Source organism: Centroberyx gerrardi, chromosome 22, assembly GCF_048128805.1.
Source record: "Centroberyx gerrardi isolate f3 chromosome 22, fCenGer3.hap1.cur.20231027, whole genome shotgun sequence".
In the NCBI taxonomy this organism is placed as follows: Eukaryota; Metazoa; Chordata; class Actinopteri; order Beryciformes; family Berycidae; genus Centroberyx; species Centroberyx gerrardi.
Genome location: NC_136018.1, coordinates 10,478,998 through 10,502,170, shown reverse-complemented (window position 1 = coordinate 10,502,170; position 23,173 = coordinate 10,478,998). Strand labels below are relative to the sequence as shown.

The 23,173-nt window shown below is 42.5% G+C and overlaps 1 protein-coding gene across 2 annotated transcripts; it reads right to left on the bottom strand.

Annotated features, from left to right (window-relative positions):
• Positions 1-54: 54 nt before the first annotated feature.
• On the bottom strand, positions 55-17,082 carry plcd1a (phospholipase C, delta 1a). 2 transcript variants are annotated; one of them, XM_071898672.2, is made up of 15 exons: positions 16,869-17,082; positions 12,488-12,646; positions 8,414-8,642; positions 8,053-8,182; positions 7,667-7,895; positions 6,926-7,127; positions 6,490-6,634; positions 6,214-6,366; positions 4,831-4,980; positions 4,532-4,688; positions 3,397-3,513; positions 3,121-3,299; positions 2,434-2,569; positions 1,825-1,974; positions 55-1,364 (listed from the first exon to the last, which is right to left on the bottom strand). In XM_071898672.2, exons 1-15 carry the CDS (start codon positions 16,897-16,899, stop codon positions 1,273-1,275), a joined length of 2,259 nt encoding a protein of 752 aa, XP_071754773.1. In that variant the 5' UTR covers positions 16,900-17,082; the 3' UTR covers positions 55-1,272. The 2 variants fall into 2 exon arrangements, with proteins under 2 accessions (XP_071754773.1, XP_071754772.1); XM_071898671.2 differs by lacking the exon at positions 16,869-17,082 and adding an exon at positions 15,097-15,305.
• Positions 17,083-23,173: the final 6,091 nt, after the last annotated feature.

Sequence of the window (23,173 nt, the reverse complement as noted above, 5' to 3'; positions counted from 1 at the left end):
TGTCAAATCACGTATAACATGAATAAACAAACACAGCTGACCATCAGGGCCTCTTCTTGTTGCTTTATTTGAGAGCTAGTGCAAATGCAGTTAAGTGAAAAGACACACTGAAAGCATTGGCAGTTTTGTCAAGAGTTTGACATGGAAAAACTGTTTTACAAAACCTCAGGATTTTGCTTTAGTTCATCTGGTGATGAAAATATGAAAGTACAATTCAAAATATCAGAGTAATTGGATTTGTTTGACATCAAATACTTTATAAAGTGAATTACGTTTCAATATGTTTAGAGCAAAGTCAAACATTATGAATTGCTTGATATGCGCCTCATATCAACAGTCAACAAAAGGGAGCTATAGAACATTTAAAGTCGGTTTGGAAGAAAATTGAAAATCACATTGACAAAAATTATATTTTGTACATTGGAACATTTCTGCAGGACACTCTGCAATCAAAATGAACATGTGCGCGCATGCACACGTGCACAAACACACACACACAGACACACACTGACACACGTGTGGTTCTCTCTCAATGGGCAAAACCTTCACTCCCTGATACCATATAACGCTTCATCAAGAGACTCCAGTGACCAACAATATTATATTATGAAACATTTTTCCAAATAGAATAAGAACATTTTAGAAAGTTTAAGTTATCCTTAAAAAGCATTTTCTAGTCAGAACAGATAAAATTATAAAAACACTAAAAAAACAGAACGTCAAATAGTGCTTGTTATGTTGCTTGGCAAATCAAGACAGTATCTCCATAAGCATAACATTTATAATCTTGAGAGGAAAATGAAATATCCTAAGGCCTATAAATTTCATATACTTTTTGAAAATTACACAGCTCATATATCTTAAGCTAGAACCTTCAATCGTATGTGAAGGCGAGTCGATTATTTTAAAATGGCCGATGTGATGACCTTCATTCAATAACCTCCTACAACGCTCATTCACTACTCTCCATTTTGATGTGTTAGTCACCTCTTTTATCTTTCATTCATCTTTTTACACTCTTCCTTTTCACCATACAGGAGCTCTCCACCAAACATACTGTATGCTCATTTTAAAAAAGCTAAAAGAATACAGCGACAGGAAAGTGTTACACACGACAGTAAGTCGACAGTTTAGATTGTCAGATGAAAAAATGTTTTTTCATAAAAAGGTTTTGAATATATGGTCAGAATCGTTTGACTTGGAGCAAATCCTTTATGGTTCCCAAAGTGCTGTCTTTGGCATGAAGGTTTCACTTGACTTGGTGCTGGTGGCCTACTGGGCTTCCAGGAGCATGAGGTGCACAAACAGTCCAGCGGAGCAGATAACGTCGCCTCTCTTGGTGAGCAGGGGGACGTGGCGATATCCTGGATAAAAGGAAGCGAGTTTTAGATGCATCAGCAAATCAAGAGCTCATACACACACAAAAACAGAAGTCATATGATTTGCGTAAAACAGTCGGCGCCTCGTCATAGGAAAATTCAAAAGTGCAGTTGTACTTGAGAATGGCAACTAAATGACGTAAGAAATGTGTTTACCCTGAAATAAGAAATCTGCAGTTTATTGAACTTTAAAGAATAGAATGAAGGGGTGATGCTCAACATTAAAGAAAGACACACTTGTAGTAGGAGTGTGGGGACAATACTAGAAGCAAGAGGATGGTGGTTATCCTAAAAGTAACAATTGTGTACATTTTTGTCACATGGGCTCTTTGCACCTAGGCGTTTTTGTCTTCTTAATTCTCGACTCGATGAGGTTTACAACTGGGAGCTTCTACATATCAATTCCTGGAAATTAGTTTGTACTTGATGTGACATGATTCCTTACCGTTCTGTAGGCTGGTGAGCGGCATACAGTACTGCCCTACGAGATCATTCTGGGATGTCGAGTCATAGTCCTCCACCACAAATCGCACCATGACCAGCTCCGGGACGTGGATGTCAAACTGGAAGGTCTCATTCCACATGGGGTTGAACCCTGAAATGGACAGATTATCATTCAGAAGGTGCAATTTGCTGATCAGTTTTGACTTGCTGCAGTGGGTGTGTGACATTTTGCTGTAAGGAGGATTGATAATCGTGTACTACATCGTATAAAGTCCTAATTATCTCACAGGACACTTTTCTGTCTTCCCAGTCTTCTCTTTTACAAGGAAGACTTGGCCAAGAAGCGGCTTTAATAATAAAAAATATTTGAACACAAACACCACACAAGTGACAAAACATAAAATGGAAATAAATAAAACCTGCCAAGTGACACATAATGTACATCCTCAAACAAGAGCAGCTTTCAGTGACAATGCCCATTAATTTCCTTGGTATAGTGAGTCAAGTTTGGACAAAGAAAAACACAACTCTATTTTAATTTATTTGCGTTTCTTCATCTGACTGTGTGTGTGTGTGTGTGTGTGTGTGTGTGTGTGTGTGTTGTGCTCACCATTGTTGTCAATGTACTCTGTCTCCTTGCTGTTAGTGTCTGCTGGAACTCCACAGATCTCCACTCTAACCAGGGGGTCAACGATGGATTTGTGCTTGTCCTTGTTCAGTTTAGGTAACTGCTGAGCTGAGATCACCTATTGTGTTGAGACACACAAAGGACACACCCGACTATGTGTAACAATACAAACATGGAACAAAGGCAAATAAACTCTAAGAATGCTTAATCTCACTGCACATCAGTGAATCACTGAGCTGATTGACATCAAGTTTATTTAACTGCGTTGCTCTGAAGAACAATGCTCTGCTTACATTGCACTATACAAAGATAAGTCATTGGTATAAACGTTTGAAGTTAAAATCATCAAAACCTTGTACCTTTCACATATCAACTTTTCAGGAACTAAGAAAAACAACCTTGTTTTCAGATTGACCAGCATGCATTTTTGAGTTTATCCAATGGGTTTTGAAAGGCTATTTATAAGACCATGGGGTGGTAAAAATGTTCTCAACCCATAGCGGGACATATAATCCTTCCACTTAAGTCAAAACATGAAAATCATCAGAATTGGAGTTGCAAGGTTTTCACATGACAACGGCGAAATTGAAAAGCTTAGGTCTCAGCTCCGGCAGCGACGCAGGCTCCTATCTTTCATGTTTTAGAGGTAAAATTTAGAATTCGTCTCACCATCACATGAAAGGTCTTCCTCTTCAGCCAGGGCCCCTTGGAAAGTGTGACGGGATCAAACTGAGAGGCCAGGTCTCTCTGGAACTGCGGTTTCAGAACGTAGCCACACTTGCCGTTGGGCAGAAACCGGCCCTGGTTCAGGTCCATCTCTTTGGAGGGGGTCTGGAAGTTCAGCGCCACTAACGGCCGAGGTAGAGAGAGGAGGGAGTGAAACGACTTTGTACATTTAATATTAATCCTTATGAACGACTGTTGCTTATATCCATGGCAGTGTACCTATCTGGCAGCCGGTGTTCCACATGGGCATGGGGTTGTAGTTGGAGGAGTCGGTTCTGGAGCCGGCTGGGTAAATCCTACTGAGCTTGTCCATGTTGTGGTGGATGTAGGCCGTGGCTGTGGGAGAACATTGAAAGGAACACATTTAAAATAGAGCTAACACACGATATCAAATACACTACCAGATCAAAACTTTGGACACACCACATTTTTCTTTATTTTTACTATTTTCCACATTTTAGAATAATAGTAAAGACATCAAGACTATGAAATAGCACAACTGGAATTATGCAGTGACCAAAAAAGTGTTCAAATCAAAACTATTTTAGATTTTAGATTCTTTAAAGTAGCCGCCCTTTGCCTTGATGGAAAGGCAAAGGCTTTGGAAAGAAATTCATACATAGGATCAACTTCACTATTTATATTTAATTTCAAGCATTTAAACATCCTTTAGATCAGGGTTTAGCATTTAGATCAAAATGGCTTTAAGAGAATGAAAAACATAGTACATTCAATCAGGTGTGTCCAAACTTTTGACTGGTAGTGTACACATAACTCTGAATAATAATAATAGCACAAATCTAGTCTTAAAGTATAATCCACAACATCCTCATAGAAGTAAATGTCTGTTTCGCTTCTCTCTATCTCTATAGTGATGCAACCTACACCCAGTTCATTGGAAGCTTTTACATTTGCTATTCTAGGTCTTTCCAGGGAAAAACCCTCTGAGACACAGGAAGTGATGCATTTTACCTTTCCAGCAGCATCAACAGTCTGTTTATAATAAACAGAAGATGAACTAGGTAGTTAGCATGAGCAGCAATAGCCACGATGGCTGAACAGGCAAAGAAAAGACCAGTGCCTACCCAAACTCAAACAATATCAACAGAAAAAAAGCTACATCAGCGTCCAAGGAAAAAGTCAACCAGTGTGGCCAGTACAAGCCACACTGGTTGGGAAGTGCAGTGCAGAAACACCACAGCAAAGACCGCTTAGCACCAAAGCCTCTCCCAAAACTCTCTTGCAGATTACTACATTAAAAGTGGGAATACAAGCCAAAGTGTGGTGAGCCAAAAATCTGAGAGATCCTGTTATACTGGGCTTGTTGTCACAGATAAACCGATGTGGAGTTTACCTGAGGTCTCAGCCAGGTTGAGCGCTTTACTCTCCTTAAAGGAGGACATCTCGTAGAAGGCCTGGCTGTCCTTAGCATGTTCAAAGCCACTAAAATGGACACTCTTGCAGTAGATGACCATGTTGGAGAGTTCTTTGGCAAGCTTGATCTTCGATTTCTGTAAGGACACAGGATAGTAACACAGCAGTTAGTTTATGATGACTATCAAATCAAAATAGCCTTCATGATTCATTTTTTGTGCTTATTTTAGATCAAATGATGAGAGTAGTTTTTACTAAAATAATAAGCACTTTACACACCTTAGCCTTGGCTTTCTGTCCATTCTCCTTAGAATCTGCAGCCTCGTCCTCCTCAGACACGCTGTCATCCTCTATAGTGCTGTTGCTGTTGAAGGCAGCATCCAGTTTGTTCAACCGTTTCCCCTTGATTAGGAATCGCCCCTTCAGCGCCTGCAGAGAGACAGATAAAATGTGTGCGTTAACATGTTGTCGTGCAAATCATGCACATCCAAGTTAGATGATGACAACTCATAAGAGACTTAATTTGACCACATGCAAGTGCTAAAGGCAGAGGAGCCTATTCTTGTTTTGCAATAGCAAAATGCATGTGCGAGTCGTCACACCCTATCAGCAGCCAATGACAGAGAGGAAAATGTGATGCAAGCCATAATTATAATTTCCTTTAAGACAGACAATGCCACAGGCATCCATCCCATGGGTGCTGAATTTGAACAGGACTGCCCATAAGCACTTTGGAATGGCACTGAAAGATGATTCCATATGCTAATGTCTCCTCTCTCCCCGTGTCTCTCCCTGTATCATCCTTCAGTGAGATTCACACAGGTCTGGCACAGTTTGCATGGAGTCACACAGGTCCTCACTATCAAAGATAATGAGTAAGGGTTGACAGAGGAAAGAAATGTGGGAAATGAAGCTGGAGAGTAGCGGAAGAAGTAAAGAAAGAAGGGAAAAGAAAGAAAATGCAGGGCAAAAGCAGACAAGTGAGGAGGCAAAAATGTCAGAGAGAGGTGTGGGTGGGGACTGTAAACTGCAACGTTTAACTGTATTCAGCGTGAGCAGAAAAAACTAAATCATTACCATGTTTAGTAAATGAAATGAAGCCCAGCTGTGTGCACTCCCTGCGAGCCTGCTGAACAGCCAACCCCTGTTCACATGAGATTCCATTTGCCAACAGCCTCGGCCCACTCGGTCACACAAGGTGTTCTCTCACACGCTGCTGAGCCGCACACATAGATCTTGTAAGAACTTGTCAGCTACTCAAAAAGTGTTCTCTCAGCACTCTCTAACGCAAGTGCCAATAAAATGCAAAACTGTGTGCTTCCTGCTCAAGTGCTTGCTTGGGTCTACCAAAGTGCCAACATGAGAGAGCAGGACGGTTTTGAGATTGATGCGGTTTTGACTGTGTGACAGTAGTTTATTTGATGTTCACATAATGAGGATGGGCCTTATTTTGATCGCATTGGCTTCCTTTCCCAGACAAATCTGATTGTCATAGTAAGTAAACAGGAAAATGACTATATTTGGCAGAATTTTGTTCATTAAGAGTTAAGAGTTTTTGGGTTTGGTCTCTCTTTGGTGGTCTGTTAGAGAGAGACTCCAGGCTCTGAGTATAGTATATAACATGTTTCAATGAGCTCAGGTAGAAGACCACAGGTGTCTGACCTCAGGCGAGGGGAAGTTGGTGGGCATGGTGTCCCCCAGGGGCTGCGTGATCAAAGCGCTGCCCAGGATGGAGCTCATGTGCTGGGCCATCAGCTTCTGCTGCTCCACGCTGCAGTGGTTCTCCAGGGAGAGGATGACTGGGTACTCTGAGGTCTGGGGAAACACACACACACACACCGTAAAGGCACCGATATTTCAGTGAAGGTGGAGCTCAAAGCCTCTCTAAAACAATAATTCCCTCTGAGCAACCTGTCCCACAGTTAATATCTCACATACTTTGAAGGCATATTCTTTGATGGCCTTGATGACGTCTTTGAAGAGCACTTTGGATGTGAGTGTGTAGCCGTGGTAGATAACAGGCTCTCCATTAGCGCCGTCCCAACAGTCCAGCTCCACGCAGCGGCAGCTCTTCATCAAGGCTCTGCAAGGACAAAGAAACCTTCATGACTACCTGCACAGCACAGGCATCACTGCTAACCCTCTATGTCTATGCAAAGCAAGCTAAGAAGCGTTACAATTTACAAGCGGGAGAATTTGTTTAAGAAAACCCTCCGTTCACCGTCAGGTTGATGCTGCTTTCCATGTAAAAACACTGTAATTAGTGTGATGGGGTAGGGCTGTTTTCAGGAACACTGCTCCTCTGTCCCCTTTCAACCATTACGTACATACATACATTACGCATTACGTAATGTATGTTGGTAAAAATGCTTGCCGTATATAGGCCTCGATGCTGCTGGGCCCTTTGAGTTGGTCTTCCATCAGGTAAGTGTTGTGTGAGGAGGAGATGTAGTAGTGGTTGAGGGGCTGGCTCATGTCCTGATACACCTCCTTATGGGCCGGGTTGAGGATGGAACCCTCCTCCTGGTGCATGTACATCAGGAAGCCATCTTTGGTCATGTGCTTCTTCTGCTTAGCTGGGGGAATGGACGCAGGACAGAGAAAGTTAAAGCTATGAAAACATGCTCACAGCAGCTTTAAAGTCACAATGAAACATCATATTGAGAGAATCTTGCTTCCTTAATTTGACATATTTCCAGTGGGAAATGATGCGGGAAGGCATCATTCAAAAGTGTCCGACTGTGTAAACCAATAGGATATCAGTTAGGGAGAGAAAGGCGGTTTTATTTGATGGGAGGGGTGGAGGTTCAAAAATCTGTGATGGTATTTGGTATTTTTGGTTGGAATGATTATGTTTGCCTACTGGTTCGCCATGATTTATCCACAAAGTATAAAAGTATGGCTAAACTAATCATTTTGATATAAAAATACACGAAAAGAAAATAAATTTGTTGGCATTTATTGTTAAATAGGTGTATATTATGAAATGGAAAATTACCCAACAAGGTGAAAAAGTAATTTCACTGTGTGACCTTAAGGCCATATCTCTTATATTCTCCAAAGGATACAGAACAGTATGAGCTATTGTGAAATACTGTGTCAGAGGGTTCCCTACCTGTTTCATCCAGCTCGTACTTTTCGATCAGCCTGAGAGCGTCCTCCATGGTCACCTGCTCCCTCTGCTCATTCAGCAGGAAGTTCAGCAGGTCCCTGACGCTCATCTGACCCGACGTTTGAGCGTACTTCCCATAGATGACGTCTATCTCCTCCCGGTGCGTCAGCAGGTCGTAGAAGTGCTTGATCTCCGAGCCTTCCAGAGAGCTGGAGTGGGACTTGTCACATTTCTACGGGACGTGATAATTATGAGACAGTCAATCAACCGGGCATATAAGTGGGATGAGCTGCCCCACTGTATGTCTCGTATTTTGATGATTAAATTATGTCATGTTTTATTAATCATATATCATTAATAAACTGCTGAATTTTCCGAGAGGTACTCACGTTGAAAAGCTCCTCTGCGTACGTGTCGTCCACCTCAACGTTGATCTGTCGCAAGAAGTGCTTCAGCTCCTTCAGAGTCATCTTGTTGTCCTCATTCTTGTCTGCTTTCCGCATGCAGTTGAAGATCCAGCTTACATTTACATGTAAGGATTTGGCATTCGCTTATTCCAGCTCAGTACATAACTCAATCCAACTGCTCTTAGTGATTTCACAACACTTTTTTGACTAAATTATGAAAAAAATAAAAGTACTGAAGGAATGAAATGACAATATGGGATTTCAAAAGACACTTGCCATTCAAAAGCTTTCCTGGGAGATGCATGTGAACCCGTTTCCCAGTTAAATGCACTGTAAAGGATACTGCTCACTCTTCTGCTGGCGGCTGAGGTTGCGCATGTTGCTGATGATCTTCTCCAGGCCGTTGACCCACTGCTTTGCCTCGTCACCATTGGCTGCCATCAGGTCGAGGATCTTCTTGCGGCCCTTAAAGATGATGGAGAAGCACCGGTCCTCGACGCTGGGCTCTGTGTATTTATGAAGGCCCTCGGACTGACGGCCCTTGCGCACTGAATCGATGTCATCGATGGAGACTGTTGGGGGAGAGACGGGTTTGTTTGAAATTCTGGTCCTTGAGGGGTCACCAAGGGCTGCTGTTACACCCAAAGACATCATTTCTATCACTTAAAGTTTAAGTTAAATAGATTTTTTGACCCTGTAAACATACAGTACCCGATTTGGAATCAAGTCTCTATCTCCATTAGTTTTATAGGTATGGGGAAAAAAATCATAATCATCTAATGGTGGAAATCCTGATCTGGATCACAACCAAAATATAATCAATTGTTCCTTGGCTCAAGGCCGATCTGTCAACCAGATTTCATGGATATCCATTTCATAGGTTTTTGAGATATCCTACTAACAGACAGACAGACAGACAAATGAACAGGGGTGAAAACATGACCTTGTTGGAGGAGGTAATAAACGTAAGTGCTTGTATTAGAACCATATACTGTAGGCTTGAGTCCAACATTTGGACGCAACCAACAACTAGCTTGGTAAAAAGGGGTGAAAATCAAGAACACAATATGTATTTCCAGTGAGAGTTGGACCCTTGAAGCAGGATTTGAGAGCTTCATTAGACAAGACAGCATCTACTGGCACCAGAGTCCTTGTCTCCCTGGACACCCCGACACAAGGGGAGATATGGCAGGGCAGAGTGTGCCAGAAACTGTTTTTCCATCTTATCAACAGGAAGGCTGTGTGTCTGTGTGTTGGCTCACTTCTGAGGCCTTCACCCACAAGGAGTAAGGCAGCAGATAAAACCACACAGTTGTTCAGCAACAGACTTCCACTTAACGTGGGTTTGTGAAGGAGAACACTAAAAATGTGTATAAATTTGAGGTACTACTCTCCCTTTTTGCAAATAAGCTTGTGTATCAAGTATTTCTGTTGTCCACTACAATGCCTGCTATAGCTTTTTAGTGGATGGTACAAGCTTTCTCTAACAGAGCTGAGCGAATATGCCTTAAGATTTTTGAGACCATAGAGTTAAAGAGTCCTTGTAGACTGTCTAAGCGATAGTCTCTCAGCCATTTTGTTGTTGTCTGCTGAATTCTTTGGCAAACCAAACACATTCCTTGGAGATTTGATTACCGCACTTTACAACACTTTGATGCAATCTGGCTTCTCTTGATTCCCCTTCCTCACACACTAAGCCACTGGCACACAAGGACAACACATGCTTCCATAAAATACTATGATCGTCATTCCTACGACTATTTTCACTTTCTCAGAACGTTTTGTATTGTCAGATAGTCCAACGCATTCACACTATCAGCTATCAGCCTATTTAAAGACAATATAAACTGAAGGTCTCTGCACACGCAGCCCCTTTTTACCCATACATTGGGGGCCAGCTCTATTGTGGAGCAGCTTAATGCACGGAAGAGCACGCACGTCCACAGATGATGTAATCACGCTCAATGGCAACAAGCCCGTCTAACCAAAACACCAAAGACGGCAGGCTTAGCCACGAGGCCATATATTGTGCGTGGGTTACGATCACAATGTTTACACCCTTTACATCCAGAAGCTAGTGAATCTAATGAAGAAGGAACATTGTTCTCAGACTGTCTAGGGTCAGAGTAACCCAGGAGCTCAGTCTGCTCGAAGAGAAAAACACAACATTGTGCGGTGAAAACACACCCAAGGCTGGGCTGTGTACACTCAGCTGACTGCTGGATGAACAAATACCTTGGAGGCACTCACCAGAAGGGGAGCGATTGTTTTATCTGTGCATACACGTATCCCCAGCAAAACAGACCATTGTCGAGGAACTGAGCATTGTGAATTTGGACCACTCTCAGAGAATTTCCATCTGGGGAGACGGACCACAATGTCCAAGTCATGTCATCTGTGTCACGCAGGCATTGCTGAAATACCAGATAAAATTTCACACAAAGAGGACATTGTGCTGGCCCAACAAAGTTCATGCTGCTGTTTCTCAAACTCTTCCCTCCAGAGAGAAAACAATATTTGACACCAAAGAGGAAATTTCCAACTGGAGTGGCAGGCTAGTATCAATATGGGCAAACTTCCCCTTTGGGTTAATATTCAGCTTCAGAGCGATTGTGGTATGATCTTTACATGCAGTGGAAAATGAATCAAACTTTTGGAATGCAGGAACCTTTGGAGCTGAAAAGCATACACAACAGAAATGCTGAGGAATAAAATGCAAAACACCAACCACCTGCTTACCTTATCAGTTAGACTTGTTTGAATATGAGCGCTTGAATATTGTTCAGTCAAACTGGTTTACTAGGTTAGCAAATCTAAATGTGTGAAGGAAGCTACTGGATTGGATTGTTTTTTTAATACAAATCGTTTCCAATTCATAACAAATCAATGTGCTATGACTGACTGACAGAGCTTCATTTAATTTGTGTCATCTTTATAGTGTAGAACAAAGTCTCGGATGTCTACCTCATATGACCCTGATGTGTGTGTGTGGGTGTGTGTGTGTGTGTGTGCTATCAAAGCACATGACAGGCACTGAGTGTGGGATTGAGGGTGGGGATTGTAAACACCGGATGCCATTTAAAAACAAAGACAAACCAATAAAATTTTGCTCTATAGTCTGTTGGGACTGATGTGGAGGACTATGATTTTCTCTAGCTCACTTATTGAGTATGGATGGTACTTTACAGGTTTTATGTCCTCACACCAACCTACCTGCTGCTGATAATAAGCTATATATACCTATACTATATACTTAAGAGTGCTTTTGAGACATGCTGGCAAATGCTACTTCAATGGCAGTAAACCAGAGAGCAGAGGAATCAAATACAATAAGCGCTTAAAAAAACAATACGTGCTACTCTCCCACGTTCTCTTACCTTTTGGAAATCTGATTGCTAAATGTGGCTCGCTCAAGCCCACAGGAAGACAATAAAAGAGGCGACTCATTTCCGTCAACAAGGAAATGCCAGTGAACTCACATCTGTTGTGTTTCCCCCTCTGCCCAATCCTGTCCCATCTCTACCCTGCTCCAGCATGTCTGCCCGCAATGAACAACAGCTTTGCCAGATGACCATTCACACGACCGCACCGCTGCTCTATCTGCTTCGCTGCACTGCTTGGCCTCCCCTCTGTGTGTGTATAGTGTGTGTGTGTGTAGAGAGAGAGAGTGGTGGTGGTGGTGGGGGGTGGGGTGGGGGTGTTTGTTCAAGGCTCAGGCACGGGGCAGAGGTTATCGGCCCGGGCAGCAGCAGCCGTCTCTGGGTTGGAAGGAGAGATCAGCGCCGCCAGCTGTAGCTCGGCCCGGAGGAGATATACATACAGCCACTCCCTGACAATGGATCACTGCCCAGAAATCAAAGAGGAGGAATCCCTGTCTCTCTCCCTCACACACAAACACACATGCACACACACACACACACACACGCACTGTGAGGGGGGGAAAAAAATCAGGATTCCCACTAGTGTTTTCCACTTTGACTTAGGCTACATTATCTGCTGCTTTTTGCTTTTGTTTCCATTCCACCTTCCTCCCAAATATATTCTCTTGACTACTGGTGGGATTTGAGGGGTGTGTGTGTGTGTGTGTGTGTGTGTGTGTGTGTGTGTGTGTTGTAAAGCAAGAGGCTATTGTTTAGATCCTCATTGGGGACAACTCACAGTAGGCAGAATAACAGCAGAAGGATCTATAGGTCAAAACACACTGGGATGAATAAACCCAAGTAAAACAAAATAAAAAAGCCTGAACTCACATAAAATTGTCAAGGAAGGAATGCATTGTTTTTTTGGTGGACTGTTCTTATAGAAACTCTCACTTTTATACGCATCATGTAGATGAGTCTCCCATCTCACTCACACACACGTATACAGTATGAATGCATGCAAACACACATGAACCCAGACATGAGGCGACACTCACAGGTCTGGCTGCTCTTGAACGTCTTGTGGGACTCGTGCCACAAGGTCTTGCAGTCTTCCTGCAGTTTGTAGAAGCGGCTCTTCTGCCAGGAGTTGGAGCGAATCTTGACCAGGTCCCCGCCCACCAGCAGGAACTGTAGATCCGCATCGCCCTCCAAACCTGGTGCAGGGGAGGAGGGGTGTGTGTTACACAAATTTTAAAAAGGTTGAAGACGAGTCATCCTGATTTTATAGCTCTATAACCCTTCAGTGCTAAAGGTTCAGGGAGGGGTAGGGGGTTATCACACACAGGAGCAGATGCTGAAATGATACCAGTGCTACGTAGGGAAAATAATTGTTAGAAATTGTTCATCGGCAGCAATACACATCTGAGAAGTTTGGCAGTTTTTCCCTTTCTTTACCAGCTGTCATAGCATGTTATTCTGTTTTAAACTCTGGACATACAGCACAGCGATACATATAGGGCATTTCACAACAGATGAGCTGGGCCAGTGGCTTATCATTCAGATGATGTCATTTACTGATTATGGTTTTCTGAAGAGGGTGTGTGACATCTGCTGCAAGGATGATTCATAATTCATGTATTACATTGTATGAAGCCACAATTATCTCAAAGGGCACTGCTGGCCCATGCCATGTTAGGGTGGAAGCTGTGTTCTTTTTGGTTTATTTGTTTCACCATCTGTGTGTGTGTGTCAGTCTCTGTGTGTGTCTCAGTGCTTGTGTGTATGTGCGTCAGTATATGTCTGTGTGTGTCTGTGTGTGCCAGTGTATGTGTATGTGTGTGTGTGTGATGAACTTTGTACACAACTTAATGGATATCTGCGTCACACAGGGCTTAGTCATTAGCAAAAAGAAGCCAGTAAATGTAATACAGAACAGCTGTGTAAAATTTTGGATAAAAAGTTTTCCTCTCTACCAGTTAAGTGAGAATAAGTAATGGCCGCCCAGTAAGCAAAGGGCACTTGAGGGAACTTGAGTTTCTCTACGGCTCGGTCGTGACTGTTTTAGGGGAGTGGGCAGAACCACAACATTACAGACATTTTTTTACAAGGTCCCACCACAGAGTCACAGAGGCTGTTTATGCGTCTCTGGCCGCTCTGCAGGCGGGGAGGAGGACTGGGCAGAGCAGCTCCGGAGCTTCAGAGACGCCTCTGCTCGGACTGGGGCTGGGTTGGGGCCTTAATTCCCTCAGCTTGTGCTGTTCATCATCTGCTTTTTCATCTAATCTACTTTACTGTGAAGAGGAGGAACACTTTTTAAGTCACCCTCGAGCTCCAAGTTACAAGGGCGTGATAGAGAAGGGAGTATCATTCTCAAAACACAGCCACAAAAATAGTTAGTGTTTCCAATTCGTAACACTTCCCCATTACAAATCAGTGACGTGATTCATACTTTGGAAGGGAGCATATGAGAATCAGATGAGTTCCTGTTTCTTTTTAATGCTTAGTAATCGGTTTTAGCTGCACAGCTGACAAGATCTTGAACTAGGGTTAGACAGTAATACCTTGACAACAGCTTAGGAGGCAAGCTAGGGCAAGATAAGTGATGCCTCGAGCCAGTTCCTAATGAAAAGGATTCACACATTTTTAAGCTGAGGGAGTCAATGTCCTCTCTATCCAAGCTTTGGTGCAACATAGTGCTGTGCTTTTATACTTTTTATTTCAATAAAATGAGCAGTCTGGGATTAAAAGAGCTCCTTAGAGGTAAAGAATATACATAATGCACCTTTCACAGCACAGATGCTCTCAAGGCCCCGTCTATGAATGCTACATGAAAAAGCTGACATAAATGTCAGTGGTGAATAAAAAGGTTTTGCCTTTTCTGTCACATGAGAAAATCGTCTCACCTGTTGCCGGAGGAGGCTAGTTGTTTCTATATAAAACAAAAGCTGAAATAAACAGAAGGCTGAATTTCCCTGCTTTAAGAGAAAGCACATATTCCATCTACTGTACTACACCAGACTCAAAGACTGCAAATGTGTATTTTTTGCCCTGGGATGGACTGTATAACGGCAAGATTTACACTATATTTTCATGGTAGAATTTCCACATTGTATTTTATAGCTCTAAAGCATTCCTCTCTCTCAAAACACTCATTATGTCAGGCAACTATTGGATGTCAGAATGCACAGATGGGGTGTTTAACATAAAGAAATAGCGCAGTAGGCTTCCTTTAGGGTTTATAATAGCCTATGATGTGCTTGCCCCTTCATTTAAGAGACGGGACATGACAGGACGGGCCAGGTAATTTAAAAGAACACAACAGCCTTAAATGCCCCTGAGCCGCAGGCGAGCTACTTCAAAGTTGTCCCCGACTGAAAGAATCCACTGCTGCAGGCAATAAGCCTTTATAAAGCCTCTATTGCCCAGCCGACAGCAGCACACATGTTTACTACACAGACAGCAACGTAGATGGTTTAAATAGTAGGCTACGAGGTTACGCGTGACCACGTATAATTTGTGTTTTCAATATCAAAGGATGATTTTCCAACATCCAGGTTCTCTAAATAGTACTCCGTGTGTCTATGTGGGTTCAATAAATCGAAGTGCACGTCATTTTCTTCCGCACGCACGATCAGGTGAATTTGACCACCTTTTGGAAACTTACCTAGGCGTTTTCCATTCTCCTGCGCAACTTTTTTCACATGCTCCTGAAACACCTGTTCCTGGGATTTTGTCCTTTTCGGTCGTTTATGCAAACAAGACATCGCGGATTATCTCTCTGCTGTAAAAATTGATATCCAGTCGGTCTTTTTTCGCTTTTCTCTGTGGAGAAGAAGCAGGCTACACGTAGCTCCCCTCATGGGGCGGGTCTAACTCTAACTCTCCTGCTCCCCGTTATAACACTATGTCTTTTCCCTACAGTGATCCAGCAGTGCTCATTGACGGGAGATGGCCTGTTCCTACACTGCAAAAAATTTCCAGTTTCCAGTTTCCAGTTCAGTTTTAAAATCTTATTTGTCTTAAAACTTAAAATCTGCCAATGGGCTGAGGTCTACTTTTTTCCAATACAGTTTCACTTGTTTCAGGAATTTTAAGCGCCAATATTTTACGCCAAAATAAGTTGATTGGAAGCAAGTGAACTTATCACAAACTGTTGGCAGTTTTTCCCACTTATTTAAAGAAAATAATACAATTTTAAGAGTCAATCCAAGATGAAATGACTTAAGATTCATGTTTTTGCAGTGTAATTACTGGCTGAGTCAGAGCGCGCAGGTAGGATTACACTGCAGACTTGTAGGGACAAGACAACACCTTATGAACTAGGTAAGAGTTAGTTAGCCTGCCACCAGAGGACAGAGCAGCAGCCTATAATGAACCTGACAGGCCATCAGCATGGTCTTGCTTGCTTGCTCAGACGGAGGTGATCACATCTGGCACCTCATTTAATTCACTTTATACACAATTAGTGCACTGAAATTTCAAGTTTTAATCTTGAAATAGGCCTACTGAAGAATCCTGTTTAAACTAATATGGGTAATTGCACTAATGAGCTATGAAATACCGCCATCCTATGGTGGAAATATATCAAAATACAACCACGAATTTATCATGAGTGACCTCTTTATTATAAAACATGCACACTTTTGAACCGTCTCATATTTTGAATTAGATTATTAATCTATGTAGGGACAACATACAATCTAAATAGCCTAATTTAGAGAACATTACTACATTTAAACAAGTTTCAGAGATGCCGAGATTTGAAAAGACATCCTTTAATATCAGTTTCAGTCAACTGATCATCATAAACTAAAGGAAGACAGTCGCATCTAAGATAAACATAGACTCTGTGTGTGTGTGAAATTATTGTATATTACAGTATGAAGTGGCACCTGCATGCCTTGGATATTCGTCTCTGCCGCTGTGGGAAACATGATCTTGTCCTGGCACCACAAATCGCAATGCTAAACAAACCACTAGTCCCTCCCTCCCTTGTATTTTATCTCGAGGAAGAGGTATTAAGTTCATAGTGTAATAAAAGCAAACAAATAATAGCTCAACAACAACAGTGAGGTAACAGGCAACCAGTAGCCTATAAACAAAAATCAATTAGCCTTTCAGAAAAGCATTGATTTTCAGATTTTTCCCTATATCTTCATATAACTTACACTAGTTTGATACCACTTTGATGTAGACCTAGACTATGAATGTATGTCATGAGGATTTCTGACTGCCTTAAAAAGTGGAAAAACTCTATTCCGCACATAAAAGCCTGGTATACTGAGTTTAGGTGGGTTTCCTGCCCACTCCACCCCTCACAGTATGGAAACACCATGCAGTGCGCACTTGTGGTCCTATTGGAGCATATCGCTGACTGAAAATGAGTAAAGCTCTCTGATGACTGTAGTTTCCCAAATTCACCGCTGACCCACTCACCGTGTTTTCCAGCTGTGCCGTTTCGTTCCATTCTGATTTAATAACAGCGGTCACTCAGGAGTCACCACGCGCAGATGAGGCTGAAGTCCTCTTCTCTTCCTATGGGACCGGGCACGCCCAAGCACAGTGCAGGCTGTTTATGGTATTAATAATGAAAAGCATACGGTATCGTACTTGTCTTGTGTCAGGAAAAGTCCATGCGTCCCCCTGTGAGCCAGCCTAGACAGTGCACAGTAAATGCCAACCCAACACGCTCTTATGCGCCTTCAGTCCACACCCACTGCTCCACCGGTCTGACGGGTACTGTTTGCTCTTATGGCTTTGCTTTCAGGTGCCTATTATGGGCAAATGCCTGGCCTTAGAAACTACACCTTCGGCTGGAATTTTAGCAATATAGACTAAAAATAAACACTTACATACGGTTTGATGTAACCCATAATAAGTTAATATAGTGTGGAGGCTCCATTCTGTAAGTTAATAATATTGTGGAATATTTTATTATGGCATTTTGGCATCAACTGTAATTTGACTAGTTCATGGGGTGTTGGCCAGGTGGCTGCTGGGTAGCCTGCATGGGACAGGCCTGGCAGTTTTGGTGTGAGGTGTGCACTTGCCTCTCCCCTCCATCTCCTTCATCATGTACCAGTCTCATATTTAATGTTTGGAGTATCATCAGTCCAGATCACAAAATGTCTGGTCATCAAAATACCCAAGGCCTCACAGTAACTAGGCCTAGTTGTTAGCCTATATGGTTCTTTGAGCAACTCAATGGTCATATAAAGAAAGTTTTTGACAGTGGCTAATAAGGCATTAGTCCTTAGTAGCCCAAATTCATGGCACATTGCATTTCAGCACTGTGCTTGGCTGGTGTTGACTCCCCAACACAGCTAAAAAGAGCAGGTGCTGCATGCCTAGTCCATCTCATGTGAAAAGACAAAGAATGCACTTTCTGGCCTCTAACCATTCAAGGGGTCTTGGAATTTGAACTGAGCCATACTGATATGGAAACTAACTGGAACCCTAAAACTAAACTATTTCCTATTTAAAGCCAGAATACTGAATGCTCACACAGCAAAATCATCAGTGTTAATTAACTCTGAAATGTTAAAATCAACACTGCCAGTGTTTAGTCCAATCAACACTTATTAATACTCAGAAATTTGCTATTGCATTGAAATCATTTCGTATTTTATTTTTATTATATGGCAAGAAGCCTTTTGACAATAGTGTTTTAAGAAGAAAAGAAGACAGAAGCCTCTGCTCCTCATTAGAATGTTATGGCATGAAGAGTGAGACAGATCCCTCTTTGTGCCTCTCTATTAACAGTATCTGCCAGCCAGTTTTGTTCTATGAACACTTGTGCTGGGTGTGTTGTTTCTTGTTGACATATATGATACGGCTCAGTATACTGTTGTTAATTTAGCATTTATTCAAAGCACAGAGTCAATTGGTATCAGCCTCCCTGGCCATGCTGGGTCCTACCGAATGCGCCTCAGCGCGGGCTGCATACTCACAATATAACATGTAGTCACATGACCCATTGACTATTCTCTGCAATATGCCACATCTCCCTCATCAAGACTTTTTTTTTTTTTTTTAAGAGTAACATATTTATAATTCAATAACCATTAGTAACCATTACATGTATTGTACAAGAACTTCTGTAAACATGTATTAGCAGTTCTACAGTATATCCAATAGTGAATACTGTGTCAGCAAAACCCTTTACACTTGTTCAATCAACCTCTGTGGAGCTTTTACAGTTCTACCAGACTTCCTTAACTCAACTGGTTCTGGAGTGTACTGATGTTTTGCCTACACCCAATTCAGTCTGTGATGTAGCAGTGTGTGTTTGAGGTGTATCCACACCCTCCTGTGTCTCCGCTGGCTCTAACTGTGGCACATATAGTAAGTGTCTCCTATTTCTCCTGTAAGTGACCCCTTCAGGTGTCATGACATTATATGACCTGGGTGCCACACCTTTCACTACACGTGCCTCAATGTTCCAGCTTTTTCCATCATGTATCTTCACTATCTTTTGGAGAAAGAGTGCTCAGTGCTCTTGCCCCTTTGTCATAGTACCTTTTTTGATCACACTTGTTTTTCATTTTGGCATGAAACACCTTGTCACTACCCTGGTCTGTTTCAGTTTCTATAAACACTGGTAGCCTTGTTTTAAGTTTTCTATTGAATAACAGTTCTGCAGGTGACTGTCCATGCTTCAGTGGTGTAGCTCTTTAGTTTAACAGAGCTAGATGAGGATCAGAGTCTGAGTCCAGTGCCTTCTTGATCAGCAGTTTGACTATTTTAACTCCATTCTCTACCAACCCGTTAGACTGTGGGTATAATGGACTAGAAGTAACGTGCTTAAATCCGTATTCCTCAGCAAAGTCTCTGAAGGCTTGACAGTTAAACTGAGGTCCATTGTCTGTCCGTACTGTGTCAGGTATTCCATGGCGTGCGAAGAATGACTTGATGTGAGTCATCACAGTGCAGGCGGTGGTGTCCTTCAGTATTGCCATCTCTGGGTAATGAGAATAATAGTCCATTAGTAGTACATAATCCTTGCCATGCAGTGTAAAGAGATCTATTCCGACTTTACTCCACGGTGTCAACTCTTCATTTTCCTCAAACCACGTTGGCTCTTTGTGCTGTTTATTTCTGTATTTTAGACAGGTTTCACATGTTCTGACTGTGTCCTCTATTGCACTGCTCATCTTGGGCCAGTATAGTACTGCTTTTGCCCGTCTTTTGCATTTCTCCATCCCCAAATGGCCCTGATGTACTTTTTTTAACATGTCCTTCCGTAACACTTCTGGGACCACTATTCTAGAACCTTTGAATAAGACTATGACTGACAACTCATCTGTGAAATTGCCATATGGTGCAGGGAATTAATTTACTGACCACCCACATGTTATACCTCTCATTATCTTTTGTAGGATCTCATCATCAGCGGTAGCTTGAGCCATTATTTTCCACATTTCATCTGAGACTGGGCAGCTCTTTCTGACTAGATTCACATGTACAGTTTCATTCTGTTCATACTTGACATTTGGTTCAGTACTGTCATATGCCCGGGACAGAGTATCTGCCACAAGCATTTCTTTACCTGGGCTGTACTCTAGCACTAGGTCATATTTTTGCATGCTCAGAAATAGTCTTTGGACCCTGGGTGGTGTGTTCGCTAGGCCTTTCTTGGCAATAGTGACTAGAGGCTTATGATTTGTCTCTGCCCACACTGTTTTACCATATATAAATACATGGAACTTCTCACAAGCAAATGACAGAGCTAGTGCCTCTTTCTCTATCTGGGCATAGTTACATTCTGCTGCAGTAAGAGCTCTGGAGGTATACGCTACTGGTCGCCATCGGTTACCGTACTGCTGCAGTAACACTGCTCCTAGGCCTGATTTAGAGGCGTCTGCTAAAATTTTAGTTTTACGTTTTTCATCATAAACCCTCAGGACAGGGGCCTCCATGATTAGTTGTTTGAGTTCCTCAAATTCTTTTTGGTGATTTCTATTCCAACACCATTTCAATCAGGAGAGACTAGGATGAATGCTTGAATTAAAAGTTTTTTCATGACATACAACAAGATGTAAACTTTGACGTAAGTTCCATGGAGGAACTCCTCCCATTCGTGAAGTTAGGAGTACATCCGGGATAGACGTAAGATCGTCTCTCCCCTGGTTGGAAGCTGGAAGTGTTCTCTTTTTACATATCTGTTTAGTTCTTTTGGGTCTATACATAATCGTAGTGGCTTATCTTGTCTCTCTGCTATTACTAATGAGTGGACCCATTGATTCTGTGGGCTCTTCAACCTTTTCTATAATATCTAGTGCTTCTAGTCGCTGTAACTCAGCCTTGAGTTTATCCCTTAGGGCTAGTGGTACTTTCCGAGGTGCATGGATCACTGGTTTGTAATTGTCCTCTAACTGTATCTTGTGCTTTATTTCAAGTTTTCCTATCCCCTGAAATACGTCAGCATATTCATCCTCAATATTATGCACGAACCCCTCATTGTTGACTTTGTGTACTCTTTTTACCAGTCCTAATAAGGTGCTTGCATTTAATCCTAGGATAGATGCTTTCTTGCCCTTGACGATGACAAATTCTAGTTCATGAGTTTTGTGACCATCTTTCAACATCATTTTACATTTTCCTACATGAGGTATGATTTCCCCATTATATGCCCTCAGTCTCACTTAAGTCTTTGTATCTATCTGAGGTTTCAGCAGTTCAGTCTCAGGTATGATGTTTGCCTGGGCTCCAGTGTCTTTGAATTCAATGTCAGCCACATTCTCGTTGTAGGTTTCAGTCCATTCCTCGCCATCTGGTCCTGTTATTTCTACCGATCCCACAAAGAGTTCCTCTATATCCTCCTCGTCCGAACCTTGGACCTGGTTGATGTGGTTCACCTTCTTCTCTGTATTTGGTCTCCGTTGTCTGCATACACGTGCGAAGTGGTTTCTCATTCCGCAGAGTCGACATTCCTTTCCAAATGCTGGACACTGTCGAGGCCGGTGCTCTCCTCCGCAGTTGCCACATGAGCACAATTGTTGCTCCCTGTCGATGTCTCCCTTTAAAGCTTGTTTAGCTTGCTTGATGTTTTTTCTGTTAACTACTGTCTCAACTTTGCACTCAGCCTCGCCCATTGTGCCACCATCCATAGATTTCAGGCGCTGTTGAGTTACTTCCCTGGCTTGGCATATCTGTATGGCCCTTTCCGGTGTCAAATCTACTTCTCCCAGTAATTTCTCTCTGAGTCTTTTATCTCGAACACCCATCACTATTCTGTCTCTGGTTAGAGAGTCTGCCAGCTCTCCAAAGTTGCATGACTGACTTTTCAATTTCAAGTCCGTCACAAATTCTTCGGCTGACTCTGTTTCTGCCTGATTTCTACTGTTGAATACATATCTCTCATGTTTCGGTTTTTTTTTTTGGTATACAGAATTGCTCAAATTTTCTTATTACCCAGTCGTAGTCCTCTTGTTCTTCCGCTGTCAGCTGAAAGCTGTTGAAGACGTCTATGGCATCGGTTCCCGCGACCGTTAGAAGGAGCGCAACCTTTTGCTTGTCTTCCTTCTCCGTCGCCCCTATCGCAGTGATCGCAGTCAGATAGAGCGTGAAGCGCTGCTTAAACCGTTTCCATTGTTTTTCTACGTTCCCGGTTAGTTTAAGCTCGGTGGGAGGTTTTAGTTGCTCCATTGTCTCACAATCACTAGTCTGCCGAGGTTCATACAACTGTAAATCGAATACCTGAACGCGCCGTCCCACTGTGCTACTGCTACGGAGCTTGCACCGACTTCACAGGCGCGGTAGTAGCTAGCTTCAGCTTCACGTGCTAACATCTAACAACACGAGTCGTTGTTCTGCCGCCTCCAGTTTCACAACTGGCGAGTCGAAGGCGAGTTCGTGTACTCCTGGTACCATGTGTTGTTTCTTGTTGACATATATGATACGGCTCAGTATACTGAGCCGTATCAAGGGGTCTTGGAATTTGAACTGAGCCATACTGATATGGAAACTAACTGGAACCCTAAAACTAAACTATTTCCTATTTAAAGCCAGAATACTGAATGCTCACACAGCAAAATCATCAGTGTTAATTAACTCTGAAATGTTAAAATCAACACTGCCAGTGTTTAGTCCATATTAATACTCAGAAATTTGCTATTGCATTGAAATCATTTCGTATTTTATTTTTATTATATGGCAAGAAGCCTTTTGACAATAGTGTTTTAAGAAGAAAAGAAGAAAGAAGCCTCTGCTCCTCATTAGAATGTTATGGCATGAAGAGTGAGACAGATCCCTCTTTGTGCCTCTCTATTAACAGTATCTGCCAGCCAGTTTTGTTCTATGAACACTTGTGCTGGGTGTGTTGTTTCTTGTTGACATATATGATACGGCTCAGTATACTGTTGTTAATTTAGCATTTATTCAAAGCACAGAGTCAATTGGCATCAGCCTCCCTGGCCATGCTGGGTCCTAACGAATGCGCCTCAGTGCGGGCTGCATACTCACAATATAACACGTAGTCACTTGACCCATTGACTATTCTCTGCAATATGCCACACTGGGGTAGGCCTTGTGAAATAACAGTCTGTTTGGCAAACCACGAGGAGCTACAAAGTGATCTCAACAATTGCCTCTTTGAGAGTCCCACTTGAGGACCGCATGAGCACGATGTGAGCTGGTCAGCAGAGTCAAGTATTTGGTTCTGGGTGTCTTTACAGTCTTGGCTTCCTAAACAAAGTGCAAAATCACTGACTCTCGCAGGTATTTCTGCATAGTGTTGCCAG